The 26,667-nt window shown below is 54.1% G+C and overlaps 1 protein-coding gene and 1 long non-coding RNA gene across 5 annotated transcripts; one reads left to right on the plus strand and one right to left on the minus strand.

Moving 5' to 3' along the window:
* Window positions 1-986: 986 nt before the first annotated feature.
* Window positions 987-2,226, minus strand: LOC144381971 (uncharacterized). Its single transcript, XR_013448349.1, has 2 exons — window positions 1,745-2,226; window positions 987-1,424 (listed from the first exon to the last, which is right to left on the minus strand). It is a non-coding gene; the product is annotated as an uncharacterized LOC144381971 (long non-coding RNA).
* Window positions 2,227-2,556: 330 nt separating this feature from the next.
* E2F2 (E2F transcription factor 2) lies at window positions 2,557-25,147 on the plus strand. 4 transcript variants are annotated; one of them, XM_078073648.1, is made up of 8 exons: window positions 2,557-3,122; window positions 8,804-8,909; window positions 10,772-10,991; window positions 11,583-11,741; window positions 13,643-13,757; window positions 15,581-15,773; window positions 16,332-16,482; window positions 21,687-21,738. In XM_078073648.1, exons 1-7 carry the CDS (start codon window positions 2,871-2,873, stop codon window positions 16,433-16,435), a joined length of 1,149 nt encoding a protein of 382 aa, XP_077929774.1. In that variant the 5' UTR covers window positions 2,557-2,870; the 3' UTR covers window positions 16,436-16,482; window positions 21,687-21,738. The 4 variants fall into 4 exon arrangements, with proteins under 4 accessions (XP_077929774.1, XP_035944936.1, XP_035944937.1 ...); XM_036089043.2 differs by lacking the exon at window positions 16,332-16,482 and having other exon boundaries at window positions 21,687-25,147; XM_036089044.2 differs by lacking the exon at window positions 16,332-16,482 and having other exon boundaries at window positions 10,772-10,985; window positions 21,687-25,147.
* The last annotated feature ends 1,520 nt before the right edge of the window (window positions 25,148-26,667 follow it).

The raw sequence follows: 26,667 nt of genomic DNA on the forward strand, positions 1-26,667 counted from the left end.
ACTTAACCGTCTGAGCCACCCAGGCACCCCATGCCATCCCCATTTCAAAGACGAAGAAAGTGAGGCTCAGAGAAGTCTGGCAACCTGACCAAGAGCACAAGCTAGGAATGGATGGGGCAGGAATTCAAGTTCGGGGAGACAGACTACAGATGTGCCCCACAGGAATTAGTCCATTCCCAGGCAGTGAAACTAAAGCCAGCCCCAGCAGCCCAAAACAACCACAGAGAGCTGGCTCATGGCCCCCTTGCTGGCTCCCTTCTTTCGTCTCAGCCCCACCCTGCCACCCCCATTTCCCTTCCTGGCCCTGGGGCTCTGCTCCTTCCCCAAACCTGCTCAGCCACAATTCCTTCCAGGATCCCTCATCTGTAAAATGGGGATAATAACAGTGCCTGTCCCAGAGGGCTGTCGTGAGGGTCATTACCACCACCATTTCAATAGTGTCTCGGAGTCCTGTGAGATCAGCCGAGTAGAAGCCTTGTCCGTACTTGATAGTTGAGACGAGGAGCGGCAGCCTGCCCAGGGTTGCTCAGCCACGAAGTGGAGAGTGGGACTTGAATCGGAGCCTCCTGACCACTAAATAGAGCTTTGTTTGTTGAGTCAGAACACACTAAGCATGGAAAGAGGGCAAGAAGCACTCTGACTGGGAGAGGGGAGGCAGGCAGGGAAGGCTTCCTGGAGGAGGTGAGGTTTTTAAGCTGGACCTGAAGAACAGTGAAATATGTAGACTGGACTGAAGGGGTCTGCGAACTGGAGATAAGGCCGGAAGTGTAACCACAGCTATTTCTTGAGATTCTTTAGGAACCAGACTGTGTGCTGACAGCTGTACTTACCTCATGAGATTTCCGCACAATCCTGTGAGGTGGGTGTCAATAGTGTGAGAAGAGTGAGGCTCAGAGAGTTTATAAAACTTGCCTGGAGTCACACACTTGGTTAAGTGGCTGGGTCTGGATTTGAACCCAGTGCTGTCTGCTACAAAGTCTGGGCTCTTTTTTTTTTTTTTAAAGATTTTATTTATTTATTTGAGAGAGAGAGAGTGAGTGAGAGCATGAGAGGGGAGAGGGTCAGAGGGAGAAGCAGACTCCCCACTGAGCGGGGAGCCCGATGTGGGACTTGATCCCGGGACTCCAGGATCATGACCTGAACTGAAGGCAGTCGCTTAACCAACTGAGCCACCCAAGGCGCCCAAAGTCTGGGCTCTTGATCACCGTGCATTAGTGCCACCTCATCCTCGAGATCTGAGGATAAGGACCAGGTATGAAGCTGGGGACTGACTCTGGAGGGTTTTGAATGCCAGCCTCAGCCCCGCATAGAAATCACGCAGCACCAGGCAGGAATCGGCAGACTTGGAATTCAGCTTCTGGCAACTCCACCACTCGCTAGCTAAGGTCACTTCTTGGATCCTCGGCATCTCGAAGCTAGAGAGACTGGGAATGTAAATGGATTATTGGCAATGAAGGTTTTGAATGAGGGAGGGAGGCTCTTGTGACAAAAGGATTGTTTAGGAAAAACATGGAGATGTTCAAATATTTACCGAGTGTGGGGCTCTGGGAATGTCACTGAGAACAAGACAGAGCTCTGCACTCTGGACCCCCAGCCCCCACCCAGGCCCGCACAGGGCAGGCACAGCTTGGGAGGGTGGGGGAGAAACCTTTTATTGGAACAAACAAGGGCTCAGAAGCTGGCCTGTCCAGATTGGACTGCTAGTTCTCAAGTCAGTGAATTTGCGTGATCTTGGGCAAGTTACCTAGCCTTTCTGTCTCTCCATCTTTACCACGAAGACCATCATGCCTCCTCCGGGGATTGTTGGATTCAATGAAATAAAACCATGCAATGACCTAGCAGGGTGCTGGGCATACTGTAGGCATTCAGCAGATGTTAGCATCCTCCTATGAAGAGGTATAAATATTAGGCTCCACCCATCGCCCCCCTGCCAAGAAAGAAAACAGGTTTCCTGGCTTTCATTTTAGCGGGGCAGAAAAGGGATATAAAAGCGTATATGCTAAGTAAGCAAGCATGCAAAGTAACAAAAGGCCTTTGGCCTGGGTAATGTGCTGCTGGGTCTGGGCTCAGGACAGGACTCCGTGCCCAAATTCCCCACCACCCCAGGGAATCCGGGCCCATTCCTCAGCGGGCCCGGCGCTGCTCCGGCTGCTGCCGCACGGTACGGGAACCACCGTTCCCAGCCTGTTTGGCGGGCTGCTAGGGCCGGCGGGCGCCGGGCGACAGGAGGTGTGGCGGCCCCTTTAAGCAGCGAAGCTCGTGTTGCAATCGCAGCCTTGGGGACCGGTCCTTTCCGGGGGGTGGAGCCTGTGCCTGTAGCGGCGGCCAACCACAGCGCGGCATTTTCCGCGGGAGATCCGAATTTCGCGGCACGCAGTTTGGCGCTAAAAAAAAAAAAAAAAAAAAAGGAAGAAGAAGGGAAAAAAAAGAGGCAGAGAAAGGCTTGGGGACCAAAGAGCCAGGCGAGAGGGAGTCGGTGCAATCGGCCCCCCTTCCCCGTCTGAGCGCATCGCCTCTCCTCCGAGCCCCCAGCGACCCCAGAGACCCCTGCCGGGAGCCAGCCAGACCCTAAGCGCCGGGCGTTTCGGGGGCGCGGGGCCGTCCGGGTCGCCGCCGCCCTCGGGGCGGGACAGCCCCTGGCCGTGCCGCCGCCGCCGCGGGGCGATCTCCAAGCGGGGATCTCCAAGCGCTGCTCGGCTCGGCGGCGGGCCAGGAGGGGAGGGTCCGGCCTTGCCCCGCAGGCGTCCATTGGCGGCTTCCCCCGGGCCTCCGCGCCATGCCTCGGGCCGTGTGAGCCTCCGCGGGCTCCGGAGCCCGCAGGTGCCCGCGGGCGCGCCAGGCCCGGTTGGGGAGGGGGCGCTGCGCTCGCCATGCTGCGAGGGTCCCGGGCCCTGGCTCCAGCCGCCGGGCCGCCCTCGAAGGGACTGCCCGCGATGAGCCCTACCGAGCTGTGGCCGCCCGGCCTCAGCAGCCCCCAGCTCTGCCCGGCCACCGCCACCTACTACACCTCGCTGTACCCGCAGACTGTGCCTCCCACTGCGGCGCCCGGCACCTGCCTCGACGCCACCCCCCACGGACCGGAGGGCCAAGCTGTGCGATGCGTGCCGGCTGGCCGGCTGCCGGTAATGCTGGGGACCTCCCCGCCGCCGCCCACCGCTTCTCCCTGTGCTTTTGCGGGTGTGGGAAAGGAGGGAGGGGCGCCTGGGACCCAGTTTGAACGAAACAGGTCGAGTTGGGGAGGGAAAAGAGAGCTTTCAACTTCCAGAACAACCCATTGCCCTGCATATCTGAGTTGAAGAGCCCTTCGTTTTCGGACTTGGGATGAAATAACCTCATCCATTGGCGTCGAATGGAATGAGCACTGGATTGGGAGTGCGGAGACTCAGCCCACTACCCCCACTGCACCGTGTGACCTTGAGGAAGTCCACGGAGCCGACATTGCCACCATTCCTTCATTCTTTCATTCATTGTTTGGTCCAGAAACTGGTACTGGGCATCTGCTATGGTCCAGGTATAGGGCTTGGTCTAGGCATACAGTGGGGACTTTAAAACGGGGTGGGGGGGAAAGCAGGGCTGGGGTGTCTCTCAGGTCCAGCCTGGCTTGGACAGACTCTTAAATCTCCCGTACAACCAACTCTTTCCCAATTATCTGCCCTGTGTCTCTCCCAGGCCCAGTCTTCCCTTCCAGACAGCCAGTAGCAGGTGCAAATTGGGGGCAGCCCCCTGGGTTTCCTATTCAGATGGACTTTTCCTTTCTCAAGCCCCCAGGCCATTGCCAGGGAGGGCCCCAAATCTGGGCACTAGGTACAGGGTGTGTTTTGTGGGAGTGGAATTCCTGGAGCCCTTGAGAATGGAAACAACCATAGGGGAGGGGTGGGTGGGGTGGGAAATGCCCTGGGGGAATTGGGTGGTGGGTGGGGAGCCTGGTTTCTGGTCCTGACTGCCACTAATTCAGTGTGTCCCTGGACAAGTCTTGGCCCCAGTCTGGGCTTACATTTCCTTTTCTTTTTTTCTTTTTTTTTTTTTTAAAGATTTTATTTATTTGACAGAGAGAGACACAGCGAGAGAAGGAACACAAGCAGGGGGAGTGGGGGAGGGAGAAGCAGGTCTCCCGCAGAGCAGGGAGCCCGATGACGTGGGGTCACGACCCGAGCCAAAGGCAGATGCTCAACGACTGAGCCACCCAGGCGCCCCACATTTCCTTTTCTTGAAAATGCATGTGTCCATAGGGTAGTTGGGCTAACTCATCTCAGGTCATTTCCAGCTCCAGGTCCTGGGTTTTGGAAAGAGGCTCCAGGGAGGGGAGATGGGGGTGCTGTAGTTTGCTTCGTTGCGAGTGAGTGGTGAATAAGTTCAGGTACAGAGCTAAGACCACCCCTCACTGCCGTAGAGGCATCTGGTCAGACCTTTGTCAGTGGACAGGCCCAGACCCCCAGCCTTCCCTGGATGCAGCAGGCACAAGTCCCTGCTATGGGAATCATGCTTTGCCCATGCTCAAGGCTTTAAACTTTCCAGAGCCCCTTCCTGCCCATGATTTCCAACTAGGAGGAAGGAGGCAGGGGTGCAATTCCCATTTCACAGGTCAAGCAGCCAAAGATAACTGAGACTGGGCATCTTATCTTATGTTCAGCATTTTACAACCTAACACTGTTCTGTACCCTGGGGAGCAGGAGGCATTAGTAGCTCCAGGGAGAAACTGAGGCACAGAGGGAGAATGTGATCTGCCCAAGGTCATACAGGGAGATGTATGACCAAGGCTGGTGATCCTTGGTCTCTTCTCTGCAGCCTTGACTTTCCGCAGTACTGCCCGACCGAGGAGCTGGGTGCCCCGGGGGGGGGGAGGGGCTCAGTGGTGGGTGCAGTCCCCTCTGGCAAGCTGCTTTCAGGCGCCCAGGCGGGGTTTCAGTGGCTGCGTTTCAGTAACAGCTGTGGTTTTGAACTGCTTCCCTCCCAGAGGAGCCCGAGTGCATCTGTCTGTAGCTCCCTCCCAGAGGGGCTCAGTGATCACAGCAAGAATGCTTCTCTTTTACTGAACGCCACTCGTGTGCCAGGCACTGCTTGGCACTCTTCACATTCGTTATCTTGGCCAAGATGCCTGGGATGAGGCATCTCACAGATGAGGAAACTGAGCAGAGACGTGAAGTCACTTGTCCAAGTCACAAGCCAAGAAGTGGGAGAGTCTCCTTGCATCAGACTCCCTTAAAGCCCTGCCAGGCCGAGAGCCCCCTCTCCCGTCAGATGCCCCATGGCCCCCAGCCCCATGGGCAGGCCTGGCCCCCTGCTTACTCATTTTACCAGGGTGTGACCTGGAGCAGCTCCAAACCCAACCCTGGGTGTGGCTGCTTGGTTTGTGGCCAGGCTGCAAAGTGCAGGGTGAGTAGGATTTGTTGGGGAGCTGCTGTTTAAAGGGACCTCAGGGATGGCAACCAAGTTCAATGGCAGAATGAAGGCCTGAGCCCTGGTCTCCTCACTCCCTGTCTGGGGCTCTTTCCAGCACCCTCTGGGGAAGGCTTGGGATTCTCTATGGAGTCCCTAGGCCAGCCAGGCACATCACGTGATTCTGTCTCATTCCTATGGGAATCTGTGAAGAGGGTGGGATTCGGCACAGTTCTCCTTCCTTCTGTCTGTCTTTTCCAAAGTCCCCTGAGAACCATGAAAGCAAAGGAACATTTTAAGGAACAACTATCCAAGGTGGGGTCAGATGTGGAAATGCAGGCTACGGAGTGGTAGAGCTGGGATCTAGAACACTTGCTCCTACCCCCACCGTCTAAATTAGGACTTGGGGCTAACCTGGCTCCATTCCCTGTGTGACCTTGGGCAAGTCACTCCCCCTCCTTCGAGCCCCACCTTCGTCACCTTGCTGCCCAGAGTGGGGCTGTGTCTGGTGGTCTCCAGCCCTCTCACTTCTGGGGCTGCCTGAGGAGGGAGCTTCACTCTTCTCCCTTGGGGTTGGCCGGGGGAACTTGAATCCTAACCAGGCCTTTAAGAAACAGCCAAAGGGGCTGCCTCCTAAGAGGGTCCAGGTTAGAGCCAGACTGGCCTTTGTTCTTGGCGCATCCCCGTCTCTTCAGCTTACCTCTAATCTTTCCCCTTGCTGGCGCCCCTGGAGCTTTAGTGATTCCAGCTTCCTTGTGTGAGCAAAGCGATTTGCTGCACTGTCCCTGAGTCCCCGGCCGGGGTGGAGCAGATTATGCCCATTTTACAGGTGGGGCTCCAGAGGTCAACCGACTTGCTGAGCTCACCCAGCTAAGAAGGGGGGAGGCCTAGAGGGGAACCCAGGGAGGTCTGACTCCAAGGTCTTTGCTCAGGCTCTCCTTGGCCCGCATCTTTCTGGGCTTGTCCTCTGCCACCTCTGTTCTATAGGCTCAGGCCCATCCATGGGCTGTGCCCCAAAGTGTCAGGGAGATACCCTTAGATGAGGGACATTTTGCTGCTTGGGGACGCTTGAAGTCCTGGGTAAGGGGAGGGACCGGAAGGGAAGGGAGGGGACTGGTCTGTGTATATAAAGTAATGGGGGCAGGTGGGCACAGCCAGGCCTTGGCTCAAGTTCCAGCAAAATCTGGGGGAATGTGTGCGAAAGAGCTGAGACGGCCTGGTACATGGCTTTGGAGTCAGACAATCCTGGGTTCAAAGTCTGGCTCTGCCCTTTGTCTATGTGACCTAGGGCTCATGGCTTACCCTCTCTGAGTCTCCATTTCTCTTCTGCCAAGAGTAATTGCCAGTGCTGATGGCACAGGACTGATGAGCACGTGATAGGCCCAGTGCAGATACTCTGTTCAAGGTCCTTCCTTCTCCCCGCTCTGCAGGTAGTGAGGTTCTTCCTCGTGTTCTGTGAACTCCGCAGGGCCTGGCTCCTGGCAGGTGGGGGAGGTGGATGGGGTTGGGGAGACTCTGGGTCCCTCCGCCTGTTCCTCGGGTAGAACTCAGCTTGACTGCTCTTCCTCTCGCTGCTCTTGGCATTCCTTCTTGCGGGATGGATGAAGGGTCCTGGGATGGACAACTTCAATCGGGATTGTTAAAGACGTTGGAGCTCACCAAGTCCCAGTTACTCCAGCTGTTAAATGGGGCTTGGTGGTGCTAGGGAGACTCAGTGAGGTGATGAATGTTGGGGCTCGGCCCAGGGCATGTGGAAGGTCTCAGTGAATGACTGGGCCTTTATCTAGAGACAAGATAGGTCACAGTCCCTAGAATCTAGGATCTCACCAGCTGAGAGGTTAGAAAAAAATATTCCAGAGAGACTTCAAGAGGAATGAGCAGGGAAGTGTTTGGATCGTGTCCAGGTCTGGATAGGGGTGGAAGAGAGGAGCATTGTATCCAGGCTCCTCAAACCAAGGAACGGGTCTCCTGGAATCAGTCCAGGAGGACTTCCTGGAGGACGCAGCGGTGGGGAGGGGAGCTGATAGCCGGAAGAGCTGTCACCACTTCCCACACCTGTCTGCCCAGCTGTGCTCAGCAGCAGTTAGAAGTCTCAGCCCTGCCGAGCATGACCTCACTGTCAAACGTTAAAATAGGCCTCTCTGTCCCAACCAACTTAGGGGTGTCTGGGTGATTAGGGGAGAGGGAGAGGAAGGAAATGGGCTCAGGGGCCCCCTGAAGGGTGTGTCAAGGAAGAGGCCAAGCCTGGATTTCAGGGAAGGGACTCTGCATTTTCTGAACACCTATGTGTGCCGAGCCAGACGCTGAGCACTTTGCAGGAGTTACCTCCTTGATTCCTCACCGTGGTCCCTCAAGGCAGGTGTTTTCTGCCTCATTTTACAGAGGAGGAAACTGAGGCTCCTAGATGTGGAGTACTTCCCCAAGTCTCACACACACACACACACACACACACACACACACACACACACACACAGTGAGCCCACAAAGGAGCTGGGAGAGGCAAGTCCAGGCCTCCGACCTATGCCCCAGTGCCCCAGTACCCTAGCCCTGCCCCTGCCCAGCCCTAACAGGAGAGAGGCCCCTTCCGGGCCAGTGCAGCTTCTGGGCCTAATTGGGGCCTGGTGGCAGTGGGGTGGAGAAGAGCAGATGGGTCTGTGGTTTGATTTCCCCAGCAGGTGTTTCCCAAGCTTGGCGGGAACAGGCAGGGGGAGCAGGGGGACCTCAGCTGTTTGTCCTTGAGATGCAGGGGAAGGATTCATTGTCTGCCCCTCTCAGCAAAGAAAGAATGGCAAATGGAGTCTATTCAGGAGGCCCTGGGGCCCTTGAGTGGGAGCCCAAACATGGGGGTGGGGAATGTTGGCTCTGCCTCCCGATGTGGGCACCTCCCTGGGGTGTGGCACTGAGCCAGGAAGTCCCCTGGGCCGGGGCGGATGCCCAGCCCCACCCTGATAAGGGCCAGCTGTGGGGCTGTGATGGGCACCAGGGCCCGCCGGGCCAGCTGCTCTTGCACTTGGCGCGGGAGGCTCTCCCCAGCCTGATGTGGTTTAGGTCCTACCCACTCCTTCCTCCCTGCATCCTCCTCTGGGCATGGAGGTTGGGGGACGGCGGATGTACAAGTGACCTTGGGGCCCATTATTAAGGAACCCTGAGCTCTTGGCCAGACTGGCTTCAGTGATCTTCAGGTACCTGCACCTCAGGATGAGAGTGTCGTGTGCTCTTCAGAAAACCGGGCCCCCTTTCCCCCCGAAAGCTCACTTGGTGAGCTGAACTGTTTCCTCACCAAGGGCAGTGATGTTGCACCAGGACTGGTGGTAAACTGAGGCACAGAAAGCGGCTGCTGGTGGCCTCCGTGCTTTGGCCCCGACTCGGGGAAAGACTGAAGGAGGAATGATTCTCAAACTCTGCCTCTCTCTCTCCTCTCTCCAAGGCCAAAAGGAAGCTGGACCTGGAGGGGATCGGGAGGCCAGCAGTCCCTGAATTCCGGACTCCCAAGGGCAAGTGCATTAGAGTGGACGGCCTCGCCAGCCCCAGAAGTAAGCCGGGCTGGTGGGGCATCTAAGGGCAGGCTCGGGAGGGGGGCGGACAGGGGCAGAGGGCAGCAACCCTACCCACATCAGCAGGAGTGATATTTGCAGCACACTTCCCCGTTTACAGAGCAGGCTCCTCTGCGTTCTGTCACGGAACCCTGCCGTGCTTAGCACTGTCCCCCTTTCACTGATGAGGCGGTTTGAGACTCAGAGCTTGAGTGACTTGCCCAAGGTCACACTGCTGGTCGGGGAGGCGGGGGGAGTGTCAGGACTCAAACCCAAGCGGGCCCTGCATCTCCCACACCATACACCACTCTCGTGACCAGAATGTGATGACTGGTGTTTTACTTGGGAGCTTACTCATTTTTTTAAAAAGTTTATATTGAGTTCAGTCTGACCTTTTCTAAAAGGGAGACTCCAGCTCCAAGAGGAACAGGGTGAACCAGGGTCTTTGTCCCACAGGCAGAGAGCTGAATGAGTGATTCCAAGGGATGTGAAGCTTGGATTAGTCTAAACCGTGTGCCTCAGAGGTTAAGATCCAGAGGCCACCAGGGTGGTGTCTTTCGAAAGCTAAGCTGCAGGGAATTTCTACTTCTGCTCCTGATATGTTCAATCAATATCCTGGTTCCAGCTGGAGTTTTAGAAACTTATGTTAGGGAGGAACAATAATTTGGGGGGTCAGAGACCTCATGAAGAAGGTTATGTCACTGGGTGCAAAGCATGACGGTCAGGAATTTGGGGGTCTGGACAGGGCCCTGGCCACTCTTCTTGTGAGCCTTAGCTGTCTCATCTGTAAAACAAAGCACAGCTAGGTCAGGAATAATAGCAAGAGAGTTGGCCCTCCTGTTGATGGGTAGAAGCTGCCTGGAGCATTTTATTGAGAGATACTAAGTGCACTGATCATTTAGCAGTGTCTGCCAAGGGTGCAAAACCTGACCCAAACCGCCTGTGTGCCAAATGTGAAGGGGTCCTAAAGTCCCCTTCTGGAGGAATCTGAGGCTCTCCAAAACTCAGTTTCCAGAACTTCTTTGGCCACTAGCTTGCTGTATGACTTGCAAGTCACTTGATTGCCAAAGTCCACTCGTGGTTTAAGATACTGCAGCTGGGATGTGGTCTTGTGACATCAGCCTCATTAAGAAAGGATCTTTTTTTCATGAACCTGCCCCATTTGATATTATAGGACTGATTCCTTTCAGATAATCATTAGGCTACACATGGAAAGAAAATGCAAGTGGAAAAATGTGCTCGAATCCCAGCCCATCATTCCCTTTCTCTCTTACCCTAATTCCAGATTCCTGGCATAGCTGGCAGGAGAGGGTAATGGTTAAGAAGAAAGACTCTGGAGCCAGGCTGCCTGGATTTAAATCCCAGCTTTGTCACTTTCTAGCTGAGTGAGCTGGGCGAGTTACTTTACCTGTCTGTTCCTCAGTAGTCTCATCCATTAAATGGGGATGGTTATAGCAGCTTATAGGGTGTTGTAAGGATTGCATTTGTTGTATATGGAAAGTGCTTCGAACAGTGACCTACACACAGTATTTGTCATTGGTGGTGGTGGTGGGGTGTTGATATGGCTGCCCTAAGCTATGGTGGAAAGGTGCTCTGAACCAGGAGTTAGAAGATGCTTGGTTTCCAGTCCTGCCCCTGCCCCTGACTGTGAGACCTTAAGCTAGTCATGTTCCCTCTCCAGGTATCAGGTTCCCCGCCTGGACGGGGCTGGTGAACGACCTCCTGCCTCGCAGTGCTCTGGAAACTGGAAAGTGGTTACTCCTGCGTTCGTGTGAAGGGTGGTACTTAATAGGTCCAGATCCGTGGATGAGGTTCCCAGGCTGGCTCTCCCTGAGTGGTGACTGGGCCCCTTTTCCCCTTAGCACCCAAGTCCCCCGGAGAGAAGACTCGGTATGACACGTCACTGGGGCTGCTCACCAAGAAGTTCATTTACCTCTTGAGCGAATCCAAGGATGGGGTCCTGGACCTGAACTGGGCCGCCGAGGTGCTAGACGTGCAGAAACGGCGCATCTACGACATCACCAATGTGCTGGAGGGCATCCAGCTCATCCGTAAGAAGGCCAAGAACAACATCCAGTGGGTGTGAGTGCCTGTGCCGGGGCCAATGGCACCCGTGGGTGCATGTGCTGTGGGTGAAGGTGGGGGGGTGCACTATCCAGCGGGTGTGTGTCAGGGCTGGAGCTGAGACATGTAAAGGCCTAAGAGGACCCAGATCCTCTTGAGTTGGGGATCCCAAGATTCTCCTCTTCTAGCTTAGGAAAGTCCCCTGGGAGCTGGGCTGTAGCGACTGATCCTCCTTCCAGCTCTGATATCTGAGTCCTCCAGGCTCCTTTCCTCCTACGAAGATCAGAGCAGACCTGCAGAGAACCCAGGCAAGGCATCTGGGGGAAGCTGGGGTGTAGCGTGGACCATGTTGGGAGCCCCTCAAAAGTGGGGTCAGGCTTGACTTGTTTCTTTTCCCTAGCCCAACCCCCGAACTTCAGTTTCCAATTCCTAGCAACTCCCTGGAAGGCAAGACCACTGATTAGCACAGCCCAGGGGGCACCGTTGTGGACCACACCAATGGCCCCATTCTGGGGTTTCGCACCATCTGTGCGGGTCTGCGCTGTAGCCCTGGGATTGGGCCCCTGGATGTGGACTGAGACTGACACTGGGGGACTGCTCTGTTCCCAGAGGCAGGGGAATGTTTGAAGACCCCACCCGGCCCGGGAAGCAGCAACAGCTGGGGCAGGAGCTGAAGGAGCTGATGAGCACAGAGCAGGCCTTGGACCAGCTCATCCAGAGCTGCTCTCTGAACTTCAAGCACCTGACCGAGGACAAGGCCAACAAGAGATATCCTGTCTGGTGGGGGGACGCGGTCAGGGAGCAGGGCCCTGTTGCATGCTCATAGCCATCCTGAGTTCGGATAGAATCTCCCAGCAGGGGGAGCTCACCCTCGGGGTCTGGCATGTCTGTTTCTGCCTTCCTCGGTGGCTTTTCCTCACAAGTCTATCGAAGCCACTCTCATTAGAAAAGTAAGTCCATTTCTTTAAATCTGGAAAATGGAGGGATGCCTGGGTGGCTCAGTTGGTTCATCGGCTTTTGGCTCAGGTCATGATCCCGGAGTTCTGGGATCAAGCCCCACGTCGGGCTCCCTGCTCAGCAGGGAGTCTGCTTCTCCCTCTCCCACTCCCCCTGCTTGTGCTCTTTCTGCCTCTCTCTGACAAATAAATAAATAAAATCTTTAAAGCAAAACAAAAATCTGGAAAATGGAGAAAAGAAAGAAACAGTTGCCACCCTAACATAGCCCTTGTTTCTTACCCATACACAGGGTACGTGTTATTAAATATAGTGTGAGCTGTTATACACAACATTTTATATCCTGCTTTCCCCCACTTAGTATATCACCATAGACAGGTTTTCTTTCCTTTAAGATTTTATTTATTTGACAGAGAGCCGGAGAGAGAGTGAGAGAGAGCACAAGCAGGGGGAGCTGCAGAGGGAGAGGGAGAAGCAGGCTCCCCACTGAGCAGGGAGCCTGATATAGGGCTCGATCCCAGGACCCGGGGATTGTGACCTGAGCGGAAGGCAGACGCTTAACTGACTGAGCCACCCAGGCACCCCTACCATAGACAGTTTTTAACGTTGCTACAAATCCTCCCTATTTGCTTGATCCACATGGAATTGTTGCTATTGGACCATTTTTTACAAAAACAGCAACCTCATGTGATTTAACCTCATATTTAGAATGATTTGAGACGGTCCTGCTCAGACTACATTCTGGTTTGTTAAGAATCAACATTTAGATCGATTCGAGATTTTTGCTTTTATAAAGCAGGATTGTGATGAATATCTTTGTATAGAGAACATTTTCCTATATTTTTTACTTATTTCCTTAGATCCCTAGGATTGAAATTACAAACATGGATTTTGCTAAGGCTTTTCATACATTTTTCCCAAATGGTTCCACCATCTCATTGGTTTTTGGATCTCACTTTGTATTTTTGGAAGGATGCTAGGCATTGTGAGAAATATAAAGAAATAAGACAGGTCTTACTACCTGCTCAGAGATAATGATCTAGTCTGAGAGGTAAAGTCTTTTTTTTAAGATTTCATTTATCTTTTTGAAAAAGAGAGACAGCACAAGCAGGGGGGAGGGGGAGAGGGAGAGGGAGAAGCAGACTCCCCGCTGAGCAGGGAGCTCAGCATGGGGCTGGATCCCAGGACCCCAAGATCATGACCTGCACCGAAGTCAGACGCTCAGCCCACTGAGCCACCCAGGCACCCAAGATAAAGTCTAAAAAATTGACAGGAGGCAGCTTTTTAAAAATTGGTTAAAAAAATGATTTATACTCCCATTTGTTTTCTGTTTTTGTTTTTTTTTTTTTTTTTTTAAAGATTTTATTTATTTATTTGAGAGAGAATGAGAGAGAGCACATGAGAGGGGGGAGGGTCAGAGGGAGAAGCAGGCTCCCTGCCGAGCAGGGAGCCCGATGCGGGACTCGATCCAGGGACTCCAGGATCATGACCTGAGCCGAAGGCAGTCGCTTAACCAACTGAGCCACCCAGGCGCCCTACTCCCATTTGTTTTCTAAAGGTATCCAAGGTAGCTTATGATACTAAAAGAACAGGTTATCGTTTTTGGTTATTTCCAAGCTGTGTAAGGAATGAGAAAGACATGTTCCGAGGCTTCACCTGGCAGGCTAGGGGTTTGAATTTTGACCAGTTACTTCTCTTGACTCTCCTGCCCCTACACTGGCCTATGTGACTTACCAGGACATCCGTGCCGTTGGCAACTTTAAGGAGCAGACGGTGATCGCGGTCAAGGCCCCTCCACAGACAAGACTGGAAGTGCCCGACAGGAGCGAGGTGAGAGGGGCAGCATTTGGTGGAGAGCAGATTATGGAGGGTCCCAGGCTGCTCTGTAGGCTCTGTCCCTGGCGCTACCTGGCCACAAGCTTCCCTGAACCATTCTGGCGCCCATGGCAAGATTGGTGGTCTCTGAGCTGGGGCAGCGACGGCAGGAGCTGGAAAGGACCACAGACATCAGCTACTGGCCCAAGAAAATCTCCGCTCTTGCCACCTTTCTGCACCCACCAGCCCCTGCCCTCCTGTGCCCGCACACCATGGTATTAGTGCTCACCATAATCCTTTCCTGCTAATCATGCTCGCCTAGTTAAAGACCCAAATTCTTACTACTTCCTAATGAGACCTTCTGTGCTCTGACCTCACCAGCCTCTTCTCTCATGCTGCCCCATTGTGCCTTTGACTGAGCCACACTGACTTCTCTACCAGTGTCGCCACCACACTAAGCTTGTCCCCAGTATAAGACCTTCTGCTGCTACTCTCTCCAGCTGAAATGCTCTTCCCTTTTTCTGCCTGGTTTACTGCTATTCGTCCTACAGGTCTCAACTCAGAGGTCACTTCCTCAAGGAAGCCTTCCCTGATTACACCCCCTTCCCCTCCCTCCCCCGCCCCGGTTTCCTAACTACCTGTGCTTTTCTACTGCACTTAACCTCCGTTTGCTCGGAGATATTGGTGATTATGTGATTATGTTGTGCTTCATCTATTAGAGGGTAAGCTCCACAAAAGCAAGCTGCACTCCTGGGGTACCTCCAGCCCAGAGCTGGACACATATAAGGGCTCAAGAAATAATTTGTTTAATGGAAGGATATTAAGATAAATGGGGCCCCACCCCTGCCTTGAAGGAGCTCAGGACCTAGTGGGAAAAAGACCCAAGCAAGGAGTCATGCTGCCATTTATAGACTTAAGATGCTTTGAGGGCCCAGAGAAAGGACAGTTGGAGGAAGAGCCCATAGATGGTTACAGGTATTGGGTCCTAAAGAATGAACAGGATTTTTGTCAGGGGAAATAGGGGTAGACAGAGGGCCCTGCAGGTGAACCAGGGAGGAGACTTGAGTGCGTGTTGGAATGGCAGGTGTGTATTGATGGTGGGAGGGAAGAAGCAGGGGTGGGAAGGCCAAGTATCAGGACTCTTGGTTGTAAGTCACAAAAGCCAAATCCACATGGCTTAAGTCAGGGGTGGGGGGTGGAGGGGACTATGGGGAACCAAGTGACAGGTGCAGAGGGAAGATTTGGAAATTGCAGGCAGGGCTAGACGCAGGAGCTCCAACTATGACTTTCGCTTCACCCCGTGCTCTCTGTCTTTCTCTGCCATTCTCTGTGCTGTTTCCATTCCCAGGCGGGTTCCCCTCTTCCAGGGGCAAAGGTAGCTTTCATGATCCCAGCTCGGCGACCCCTGTGGGAAGGGAGCTTTCATTTCCAAGTCCAGCACGAGTCCTGGGTCTGATGCTAGCGGACTGAGCTGAGTCATGTGCTTCCCTGAACTAGTCAGCATCATTGTGACTTTCCCAGCCTGCACCCCAAGCTCACCCACTGGAGTTGGGAAAGATGTTGTCCCCCCAAACTACATGACTTGAGAGTGGGAGAGGAGTGGTTTCCCAAAGGAAAATCAAGATATTCTCCCTCAAAGAAGGGAGCCTGGGGGCCAGACAGGCGGAAAGAGCAGATGCCCTCCACGGGCAGATGGGGCAGGTGTTGGGGCCCAGCTCAGGAGTTGAGCTTGCTCACACGGATGGTGGGAGCCCTGGGTGTCCCCATCCATACACCCCACCCCATGAGTCAGTGCCCAGCTGCCCAGAGCCATGACCTGGCTTCTCTTCTTCCTCTAGGAGAACCTGCAGATATATCTGAAGAGCACCCAGGGGCCCATCGAAGTCTACCTGTGCCCAGAGGAGGTGCAGGAGCCAGACAGTCCTGCCAAGGAGCCCCTCCCCCCGACCTCCACCCTTGGCCCCAGCCCTGACTCCACCCAGCCCGGCAGCAGCACTGACCCTGGGATGATAGAACCCATGGCATCCCAAGGTAGGACCCTCTATCCAGAGCGACAGGAGGTGGGGAGAGAAACCAGCCTTAGAGTTTCCTTTTCCGTGGCAACATCGGTTGGGCAGCGAAGGGACAGCTCACACTTTACACTTTATAAAGCAAGTGCGTGTGTTCTTGTCTCAGTGGGGGGCTGATGTGCTCTGGGGCGGAGGGGGCCTGGGTTTGAGTCCCCACGCTTCCAGTTACCAGCTGTGTGACCTTGGACAAGTCACTTAACCTCTCTTTGCCTTAGCCTCACCTGTAAGTTGGGCGCAGTAACTAACAGTATCTACTTCGTAGGTTGTGAGGATTGAGTGAATTCGTGTAGGTAAAGCCCTTGGGACGGTGCCTCGCAGTAACTGCTGACTGTTCTTGTCGCCGTTAACCTCCTGCTACTGCTAGAACCACACTGCTACGCTGACTACCAACAGCAAAGCCCCTGGCCCTCCGTAAGCCCGCAGGAAATGGGAACTACAGATTTTTGAAGGAAGGCTCAACTAAGACTTTTTATTTTTTATTTATTTATTTTTTTAAAGATTTTATTTATTTATTTGACAGAGAGAGACCAGCGAGAGAGGGAACACAAGTGGACGGGTGGGGGAGAGGGAGAAGCAGGACCCTGGGATCATGACCTGAGCCGAAGGCAGACGCTTAACGACTGAGCCACCCAGGCGCCCCTAAGATTTTTTAAATCACAACTATGTACTAGGTACGTCTATGTTATCACGTTTCTGTTCACAGCAATTCTTGTAGGCCTTATTGTTCCCAGTTTAGAGATGAATAAACTGAGGGTTGAGGTGAGGGCAGAGAGGTTGATGGGACTCACCCAAAGTCTCCTAGTTGGGAGGCAACAGAACTGTGTCTTGACCCTCAGTCCCCACACTCCTAGCCCAGTCCTCTCTCCGTGAGGCTTGGAACAGACCAAGGAAAGGGCTCCTGAGCGGAGCAGCGCCCCCCTGGCTGGGAGGTGGACCGTAGAGCTGAAGCCGGCTGTACCTGGCAGGAAGTAGCATGAGGTAGTCACCAGGGAGCAAAGAGGTGGGAGAGGTCCCAGGGAAGGAGTCTGGAAGGAGTAGAAATGGAGCCTGGGAAGGCCCTTCCCCCAGGATGGTTTTTGCCCTTTACAGGGATCACACATCAGGTCGGACTGACAGATCCTTCGAGGCTATGGAGGCCAGTGTTCAACTTTCTGTTTTTTTAGCAGCAGAATTCCCTTAAGTAGAACTCGGGTGTTTAAACAAACCAGAGCTCAAACTGGTCTGATGGAAGAAGCTTGGTGGGGCGTCCACAGAACACAGGCCGGATTCCATTTCTTTAACTCAAGGGTCCACAAACTATTGCCTACAGGAAAAATCTGGCCTGTTTTTAGGTGGCCCATGAGCTAAGGATGGTTTTCATATTTTTCAAGAGTTGGGGGGCAAGAAGAAAGTGACTGTGTGACAGAGACTAAGTATCCTGCAAGTCCTAAAATGCCATCGGCCGTTTACAGAAGTTTGCTGAGCCCTGATCTAACTCAGCCCTTCATTTCACACATGAATAAGCTGAGGTTCAGAGAGGGCGAGTGACTTCCTTAAGGTCACCCAGCAAGTTGGAGGCAGAGCTTGGACAAGAGCCCAGACCCCCAGCTCTTCTCTGGTGATCTCTCCTGTGTCCTGGTCTGGTCAAGGGACACAGGCTTCTCCCTGCACCAACCATCTGTCCCTCCAGGCCCCTCCCAGTGCCTATCTCCCGTGCCAGACCTGTGCCCCACCCTGTTTACCCTCCTGCTTCGCTCTGCCTTCTCACTCCACTGTCAACATGCGCACAGTTCTCCCGGTTAGAACCACTTTCACTTCAGATGTCCTCTGAGACCGGGAGCAGCGGTGGGGGACCCTCCAGCATAAGCAAGGGTGAGGTTTTTACCTCGGTTTTAAGGATCAGTTGTGCTCCCAGAAGGAGTGGAGGCTGACAGAGTTCTTGGTGGTGAGGCCAGCCCGGGAGCCAGCTCTGTGCCATGGGTGCCCCTCTCCACCCTTGCCATGTGGTCTCTTAGTGATGTCCTTGCCAGAGGGAACAGAAGGACATTTCCTGGAAGGTGTACACAAACACACACACTCACATACTCTCACACACCCTCACATGCTCTCTCACATGCACACACTCTCACACACCCTCACACACTCTCTCACACACATACACATCCTCACACTCACACACATTCTCTCTCACACACACTCACATACTCTCTCACACACATACACACACACACTCACATACTCTCTCACACACACCCTCACACACACACACTCACATACTCTCACACGCACACACCCTCCCACTCACACACATTCTCTCTCACACACACTCACATACTCTCACATACTCACACACTCATATACTCTCACACGCACACACCCTCACATTCTCACACACACTCTCTCACACACTCACATACTCTCACATGCACACACCCTCACACACACTCTCACACACACTCACATACTCTCTCACACACACCCTCACACACACACACTCACATACTCTCACACGCACACACCCTCCCACTCACACACATTCTCTCTCACACACACTCACATACTCTCTCACACACATACACACACACACTCACATACTCTCACACACATACACACCCTCACACACACACACACACACTCACATACTCTCACACACACACTCACACACACTCTCTCTATCTCACACACACACGCTCCATGTTCTGGCCTGAAGCAGAGCCCTTTTGAGGTCTGAGCGCCAGGGGCCACACCCAGTCTGGGGACCCAGGTTTTGGCATCACCAGGGGGAATCACTAACCCTTTGGGGCCTCAGTTTCTCTCATCTGTCACGGAGGGGCTTTTGGACAAGGCTTGTCTCTAACACCTCTCCAGGCTCTCACATTCTGAGGTAAACGTAAGTGTCGCTACCACGCAGGAGCCGACACTGGGAGACGGGGGCTTGTGTTTGCACCTCACCTACTGTGACTTGGTGACTGGAGGCGGGTCACTTCGGCCCCTCAGAGCCACTGTCCTCACGTCTCTAAAACTGGGGCCCTTGGGCGCCTGGATGGCTCAGTCGTTAAGCATCTACCTTCGGCTCAGGTCCTGATCCCAGGGTCCTGGGATCGAGCCCTACCTCGGGCTCCCTGCTCGGCGGGAAGCCTGCTTCTCCCTCCCCCACTCCCCCTGCTTGTGTTCCCTCTCTCGCTGTGTCTCTCTCTGTCAAATAAATAAATAAAATCTTTAAAAAATAATAATAATAATAAAAATAAAACTGGGACCCTTAAAACTCCCTCACGACTCCTGGGTGGGTTACAGGCAGTGAGACAGCGTGAATGTGATTTTTTAAAAAGCTTATGCAGACCGGGCGCCTGCCCTGTGTGGTTCGGAGATTCAGAAGCGAGTCTGAGCCCGCGGAGTGTGGCGCAGGCCCCGACCCGAGAGAGAGCCGCTCGCTCCTGGGGGTGAGAAGCCGCGCGAGAGAGCGAGGGCCGCCCGCGCCAGAGGCTTCCGCGCCTGTTCTCCTTGCTGTTCGGCGCAGCAGGGAGGTGGTGCCTTATTTTTGCTCCCGAGAAAACTGAGGCTCCAGGTCGTAGAGCTGGTGCGGTGGGGCTGGGGTCCGAGCCCGGGGCCTCCCCCTCTTCCCAGGCCAGAACCCCTGCAGGCCTCAGCAACCCGCTAAAGAAACATGCCATTCTTTTTGTTCACAGACATTTAATTGGCTCCTTTGAGCCTCAGTTTCCTCATCTGTAAATGGGGTCCCCATATTGCCTCCTGTGGGGCCACTTGAGGAGGTGAAACACGCCTCTCCTTGAGAGCAGAGCCGGCCGTGGTAAGCCCTTGGTAAACCGGAGCTCTGCTTATTGAGAAGGGTTCTCCCCTTGCACCTATCACTGAATCCTCGCAGCAACCCTGCGAGGTGGGGAGAATCGTCCCCATTTTAGAGGTGAGGAAGCCGAGGCTCGTCCACGTTAAGTCACTTGCCCACAGATACACGGTGAGTAAGAGGCTGATCAGGCAGGCGGGCACACCAGCACGGCTCTATTTTCCAAGGAATGCTTGGTCGGGGTTTAAGGCATCAGGATATATTTGGGGGGATTTCCGCTGCCCTATTCTCGTCCCTGTGTAGGAAGGCAACCTCCGGCCTCTAAGGAGAAATGCACTTGGTGTGCTCGAAACAACCGAGAGGCTGTTTAAATAAAATCTTTAAAAAAAAGGAAAGAAACAGCCGAGCCAGTGTAGCTGGAGAGGCTGAGTGTCAGTGGAAGGAGGCGGGACAGAGGGAGCAGAAAGGCAGCAGGCGCTAGATCGTGCAGGGCCTTCTCGGCGCCGGCCAAGCCATTTTTAAGCTAGACCACAAGCGTTGCAAGGTGACTGGTAAGAAAGCCCCGGCAGCGGTCTCAGTGGGGACGATGGGCTAGACCAGGGTCACAGTAGTGGAACTGAATGGGCAGCTTGCAGAATTCATTTGGTTGTGGAAATGACAGATCTCACTGCTGGACTGGGTGCTGGGGAAATGGCAGGTTTTTTTGTTTTTGTTTTTTAAGATTTTATTTATTTGTTTGACAGAGAGAGTGAGAGAGCACAAGAAGGGGGAGGGCAGAGGTAGAGGGAGAAGCAGGCTTCCCGCCGAGCAGGGAGCCCGAGGTAGGGCTCGATCCCAGGACCCTGGGATCATGACCTGAGCCGAAGGCAGACGCTTAACCGACTGAGCCCCCCAGGTGTCCTGGAAATGGCAGGATTCTGTGTGATTCTCGGGCCTTTTGGCTCAGGCAGCTGAGTGGTTGGTGGTCCATTAACTGAGCAGGGAAGACCAGGAGTTTGGTTTTGACATGCTAAGTTCTGGAGTAGCTGAGACATCCAAGCAGAGGTGTTGCAGGAGCCCAGAGCTCAGGGCTGAGGTCTGTGCCAGAGGCATCTGCTGTGCGTGGTGGGTCTAAGAGATTTAAAGCCGAGGGGTGGCTGTGGTCGCCTGGGAAGATGTGCAGCCAGAGAGAGGAGTCTGAGGGTGGAGCCCTGGGGCCTTGAGGGCTTAGAAGTGAGGAAGAGGAGGAGGATCCAGCAAAAGAGACAGAAGAGAAGCAGCCAAGGAGGTAAGAAGAAAACCAGGAGAATCTAGTGTACTGGAGCCAAGTGAAGAAGGTGTTTCCAGAAGGTGTGAATAATGGCGCCAGATTCTGCTGGAGGGTCAAATAAGATGAGGCTGAGAACTGACCACTGAGTCCAGCAATAGGAGGTCAAGGGCTGAGTGGCTTTGTGGGGACAGCCCCCAGGTTGGAGTGGGTTGAAGAGTGAATTGTGGTGGGGAAGTAGAGGGTGAGCACAGGAATTCTTGAGAAATTTTGCTATGAAAAGGAGCAGTACACTGGGCTGGGAATTCGAGAGGGTCATGAGGTCGGGGAGGATGCTTTTTAAAGATAGGAGTCATTAGAATGTGTCTGCCTGATGATGGGAATGATCTGTGAGAGAGAGAAATTGGTGATGCAGGAAACAGAGGACGTGGTTTCAGGGGCCAGAGCCTTGAAGGTGAGAAGGGCGAGGGTTTTTTGTTTTTTTAAAGATTTTTATTTTTAAATAATCTTTACACCCAGTGTGGGGCTCAAACTCACGACCCCGAGATCAAGATTCGCGTGCTTTTCCAACGGAGCTAGCCAGGTGCCCCAAGTGGGTAGGGTTTGGAGAGCAAGAGATCCCACCTCCTCCGAGAGGAGGGGGAGAGAGTGCGGGAGAGCGAGGGCAGCGGCTACCGCTGTGCCAGGAGAGGGAGAGTGTCGCCTGCCACTGGGTGTGGGGCAGGTTAGGAGAGAAGAAGATGCACAGCGGTCCAGAGAACGGGGGAGGGCTCTTCCTGTGCTCCGAGGTCTGACCAGAGGCTTTTGGGCACCGGGTCCAGGTGTGACCTCTGTCTGCTTGTCTCCAGGGCCAGCGCTGACTCCCCAGCAGGTCCCGCAGCCGCCAGCGCCCCCGCCCCCGCCGCTTGTCCCCCTGGAGGCCACGGACAGCATGCTAGAGCTGCCGCACCCACTTCTGCAGCAGACCGAGGACCAGTTCCTGTCCCCGAGCCTGCCGTGCAGCTCTCCCCTGATCAGCTTCTCCCCGCCTTTGGACCAGGACGACTACCTGTGGGGCCTGGACGGGGGCGAGGGCATCAGTGACCTCTTCGACTCCTACGACCTTGGGGACCTGCTGATTAATTGAGTGGCCCTGCCTGCCCCCAGCAGCCCGCCCCTGGCTCTACCTCCTTGGAGACTGACAGGCCCTCTGCCCGTGCAGTGACGTGGGACACAAGGTGCTGCCCTCGGGGCCCGGGGGCCTCTTCTCTTTCTTACCCCCCAGCCAGCCGAAGCTGTCTCGGCAGGGGGGTACATAGAGGATGTGGGTGAGGAGTGTATCAGGGGTTGGGTCCTCTCTTTCCTCATGAAAGCTGGGCCTGGGAAGGCCCATCCAGCTTCTGACCTCTGACCTCTACGCGAAGGGCCGCAGGTGAGGCAACCAGGTCCAGGGAAAGGCCCTGCCCCTGCCTTTCAGGGGGGAATTAGGACCCTGAATTTATCAAGAAGCACTTAATGCCTTTGTATTTATTTCGGGTTGAGTTTTGTTTGTTTGTCTTCCCTGAGTTTTTAGCAGGGAGATTGTTCTAGTTTCTAGTAAGACTTCTCAGACGGGCCCAGTGCTGTCCATGGTCCGAGGGCAGGCCAGGTCCCCGATTTCCCTGCAGCAGTGGGCCGGATCTCTGGGGGCCCCGTCCAGTCTGCTAGAACGCTACTTGCACTTCGGCCTTGTAATTCTAGTAAGTGGTGGCTGCGGGCCCTTTGGCTTCTCCTGCTTGTCATCTCCAGCCTTGAATTCCTGGCCTCCTCTGTCCAGAGATGGTTGCAGGGAGCCATCCCAGGGGAGGCGGCATCGAGGCTCCAGGTGTGGAGACCCACTTCTATGGAATTCCCTACCTCTCCGTCCCCTTAGAACATGAAAAACGACCCTCCAGGGAGTCAGCACTGAACCCCCCCCCCCCCCCGCCCGGGGGAAACAGGGACAGGAATGTGGAAGCAGCTATAGGGGCTGCCTAGGGCACCTTTCCTCCATTTGTGACACTTGCTTGGGACAGGGGCTGTCTTACACTGAGCACCCGGGAGGGAGTGGCAGCCCCCGCAGAGAGACAGGTGGGATTAAAGCGAGAAACTGCCAGAAAGCACCCCCTCTGGTAACTACTGGTATCATCCTCCCCTTCCCTGGAAGGATTTTTTTGTTTATTGAAGGGAGTAATTCTTTAAGGATCTCCTCTCCCCCAAGCAGTTCTCACACAGACCTCCCCGCCCCACCCCACCACCCCAGGACAGAGGTGACCAGGACTTGGTGGCATTTTGGCTCCTTTTGTCACGGGAATGCCGAAGGGCTGACAGGGAGGAATCTTCATTGCAGACCAGACCTTGGCAGCTGATGGGGAGAGGGGCTTATGTTACCTCCTCAGGCTTAGGGTCCTGAGGTCTGTTGCCCTCCCCCACAGAGGCTTGACCATCCCACAGTGTCTCTGAAGCCCACTTTGGTGTGGGGGAGGGGGTCAGCTCTCTTCCCCACCCAACCTGGGGCGGGGCTGCTCTGGGCCGCACCAAGACTGTGCCCTCTGGAGAGAGGCAGCTAGGGATGGTGGTCTCAGAGGCCCACCACCCACCCTCAGGGAGCTAGGTTTCCTCAGGGGCTCAGCTGGGCAGCACTTTTTTTTTTTTTAAGTTTGTAGCATTAAGTTGGTTTTAAATATGAAGTTGGCCTCATGGGATAGCTCCTGAGCTGCCCTAAAGCTGGGAAGGTGGGCTTCTTTGGGGGTGGGGTCCGACGTGAGCTAATGCCCACATGGGGACAGTTGTGCTTTGTCATTTTCACAACTTCCCGGGCCCCTAACTGTGCCCTCTCAGGAACAGATGCCCAGCTCTGGAAACAGGGCTAATTTTGTATGCTTTACGGAGATGCTTTTGGTCTGCCCTCCCCAGATACTTACAGGGGTCTCATCAGAAGCCTATTTGGAAGCCCACTACGTCTAGGGTCAAGGGACTACCTTGGCCCTTGGGCAGGGGATGGGAATGTTGCATGGAATCTGGTTGGGGACATGTGGGGCCGAGATGGCCTTGCTGTTCTGAGGTCTCTGGGCTGCCATTTAGCCATGTCCCATCTCTGAAGACAGAGATGTTTGACTTCCATGCCTTTGGTTCTGTCTAGAGTTTTCTCCCAGAATTAAATCAGAGAAAAGGGAGAAGAGGCCTGCGGGACTCACCGGGAATGGGTTTAATAGTAAAATCTGGCCAGAATTCAAGCTCCTTCCCCAAATGCTGGGCCATAGTGCTGGGCAGAAGGGCTGCCTCTTGGGTCTGTGGCCACTACCCTGAGCAGCTGACCCTGTCCTGTGCTATCCCCTCCAGACCCTGCCTGGCCCTGGGGCTGGACTGCCCACGCCAAGCCTCAGGCTGGGGGCGGGGAAGCGACAAGCTCACACCTCTTTTTCTTGCTAGGGACACTTGAAACCTCTCAAGAGTTCCATCAAGTGCTTTAAGAATGCCTTTTGGATGGTATTTCCTTTAGGGGCCATGTAAACTTTAGAACTAGGGTGGAAGAAAAGCCACTTTTCTTTCTGAGGTACATTATTTCTGCCAGGACATTTCCCAACCCACCGGCGGCCCCCAAGTCACCTGTGTCCCCGGGGGGCACCAGAGGCTTGGGGGCTCCAGGGAGCTCAGTAGCACTAAGTTGTGCAGTAGAGTTGGAGGTTCGGAGAGATTTCTTAAAACCAGGGCCATGCTCCCATGTCCCTTCCCATGAAAAGTGTTCGCTAGACCAGTGTGGTGCCCCTTCCCTGCAGCAATGCTATGGTTGGACGGGTGTCGCTGTGGGAGGGCGAGGGGGTCGGTGAAGCTCAGAAAGCTGGTTCTGGGAGGGTTTTGACTTGACTTTCCCTCCCCGAGTGTTCTCAGCCTCAGTTTTGCAGTGTTTAGTTCCTAGTAAAAGCGCTTGGGTGTTCTTGCATCTGAGCGTCGTGTGGCTTTAGTGCATTTGAAGTGAAAGCCTTTGGGGTTGTTTGCAGACAGCTGTCTGGTTCTCATCATTGTGTCCCAGGGTCCCCACCTCATCCTGGGACCCTGTTCTCCCACGAGGACCCTTGGTGACCAGAAGCCCAGCCAGCCTGCAGGCTCCTGGGTGAGGGAAGAAGCCTGTGTATGGCAGATGTGTCTTGAGGGTGATTAGGCCCAAGGGCACCTGGTCCCCGTGCCGGGACCCTATACAGGTCACTTCCCTCTGGTCTGGTTTTGCCCCGGGTCCTGCCTTGATGAGCACCGTGTAAACCTCCTTGTGTTGTGATAATCGGGCATTAAATGACAACTCTGGACACCTTGATTCTTGTGCTTTCTGAAGATCATTACCAAGTATGGGTCTGGCCCTCCCAGGTCAAAGGTGGGGACTATCCTGACCACCTGGCTGATTTCTCCCCAGAAACAGCCTCCCTTTCCCACACTGGCTTATTACCAAGCCTGAAATCCCACCACTAAGACACTGAAAAGTTAGCAGCATGGCCCCGGATCGAAAATGTGAGCACCTCCCCTGCTCTGTCTCCATCACCTCTCAGCTGGACGGTTTGGAAAGCTTGTGACCCATTCTTCTCCATCCCATCCTTTGTATCAGTGGTTCTCAAAGTGGGGTCCTCAGACCAGCATTACCCAGGAACTTGTGAGAAATGCATATTCTCAGGCTCTGCCCCAGACCTTCTGAAACTCAGGGTGGGACCCACAATCTGTGGCTTAATGAGCCCTTTAGGAGATTCTACTGCAGCTGAAGTTTGGGTACTCATACCCTCCACCACCGCAGAGTTCCCTCAAAAATGCAGTTCTGATCGTGTCTCTCCTGTTTAATGGATGGCTCCTCTCTGTCCTCTGGCCCCTTCAAGTGGCGTGAAAGTCAATTTACAACATGACTAGTGGCTTACCTTACCTCTCCAGCCTCACTGGCCACTCCATCCCACCACCCATAGCCACACTGGACTTCTTAGCTCCTGAAAATATGTTTTTCCTCTGTGGGGCCTTTATACCTGCTGTTCACTTCACCCAGCATGCCCTTCCCTCCATTTCAACGGAGTAGGTGCCTCCTTATTCCTTAAGACCCTGTTCAAGAGCCTTTTTTTATAGAGTTTACTTAGATACTAACATGTAACCATAAATATTTTGTACACAGATATGGTTATTTATGGGTTATTGAATACCTACTATGTGTTAGGCACTGAGGAGATAGAAGTAAATAAAGACAGTCCCCATCCTTAGGATGTTCATAAGACATAGACGTATAAAAATACAATTACAAATAACGTGGTAGTTGCAGTAACATACATTATGGGAGGGGGAGCGTGGTTGTTAGGGAAGGCTTCCTGGAGGAGGTGATGCCCAAACTATGACTTAAAGGATAAACAGGAGTCACCTGGAGTTAGGGCATACGGGGGACGGGAGACGTCCCTTCCAAGCAGAGCAATGAATATCTTCTGTCCTGTCGTTCAGCAGAGAGGAGCGGTTCATGGAGCACTGTCTGTTTGCCCCAACTCTGCCAGTTTGGAGCTCTTGCCCTAGGAAAGCCCACTGAGCCAAAGAGGTTGACACAAACCCTGAGGGCAGTGGGAGAGGGGGACTAGGTTGGAAGGTCCTGTTAGATCATTAGGGGACTATGACTAATAAGAAGGGTGTGGAACTTGACACCAAGAAGTCAGTTTACGTGGAAAGCACGAAGACAATCTCATCCAGGTAAGTTAAGCCAGGTCTGAAGCTTGGGACATTAGTAAAGACAAGGGAACATAAAAAAGATGTCATGTATTGAGCTTTATGGTGTCTGGGCCCAGTGCCTTGCTCAATCCGTCACACATCATAATCTCCCTG

Source organism: Halichoerus grypus, chromosome 5 (assembly GCF_964656455.1).
Source record: "Halichoerus grypus chromosome 5, mHalGry1.hap1.1, whole genome shotgun sequence".
NCBI lineage: Eukaryota > Metazoa > Chordata > Mammalia > Carnivora > Phocidae > Halichoerus > Halichoerus grypus.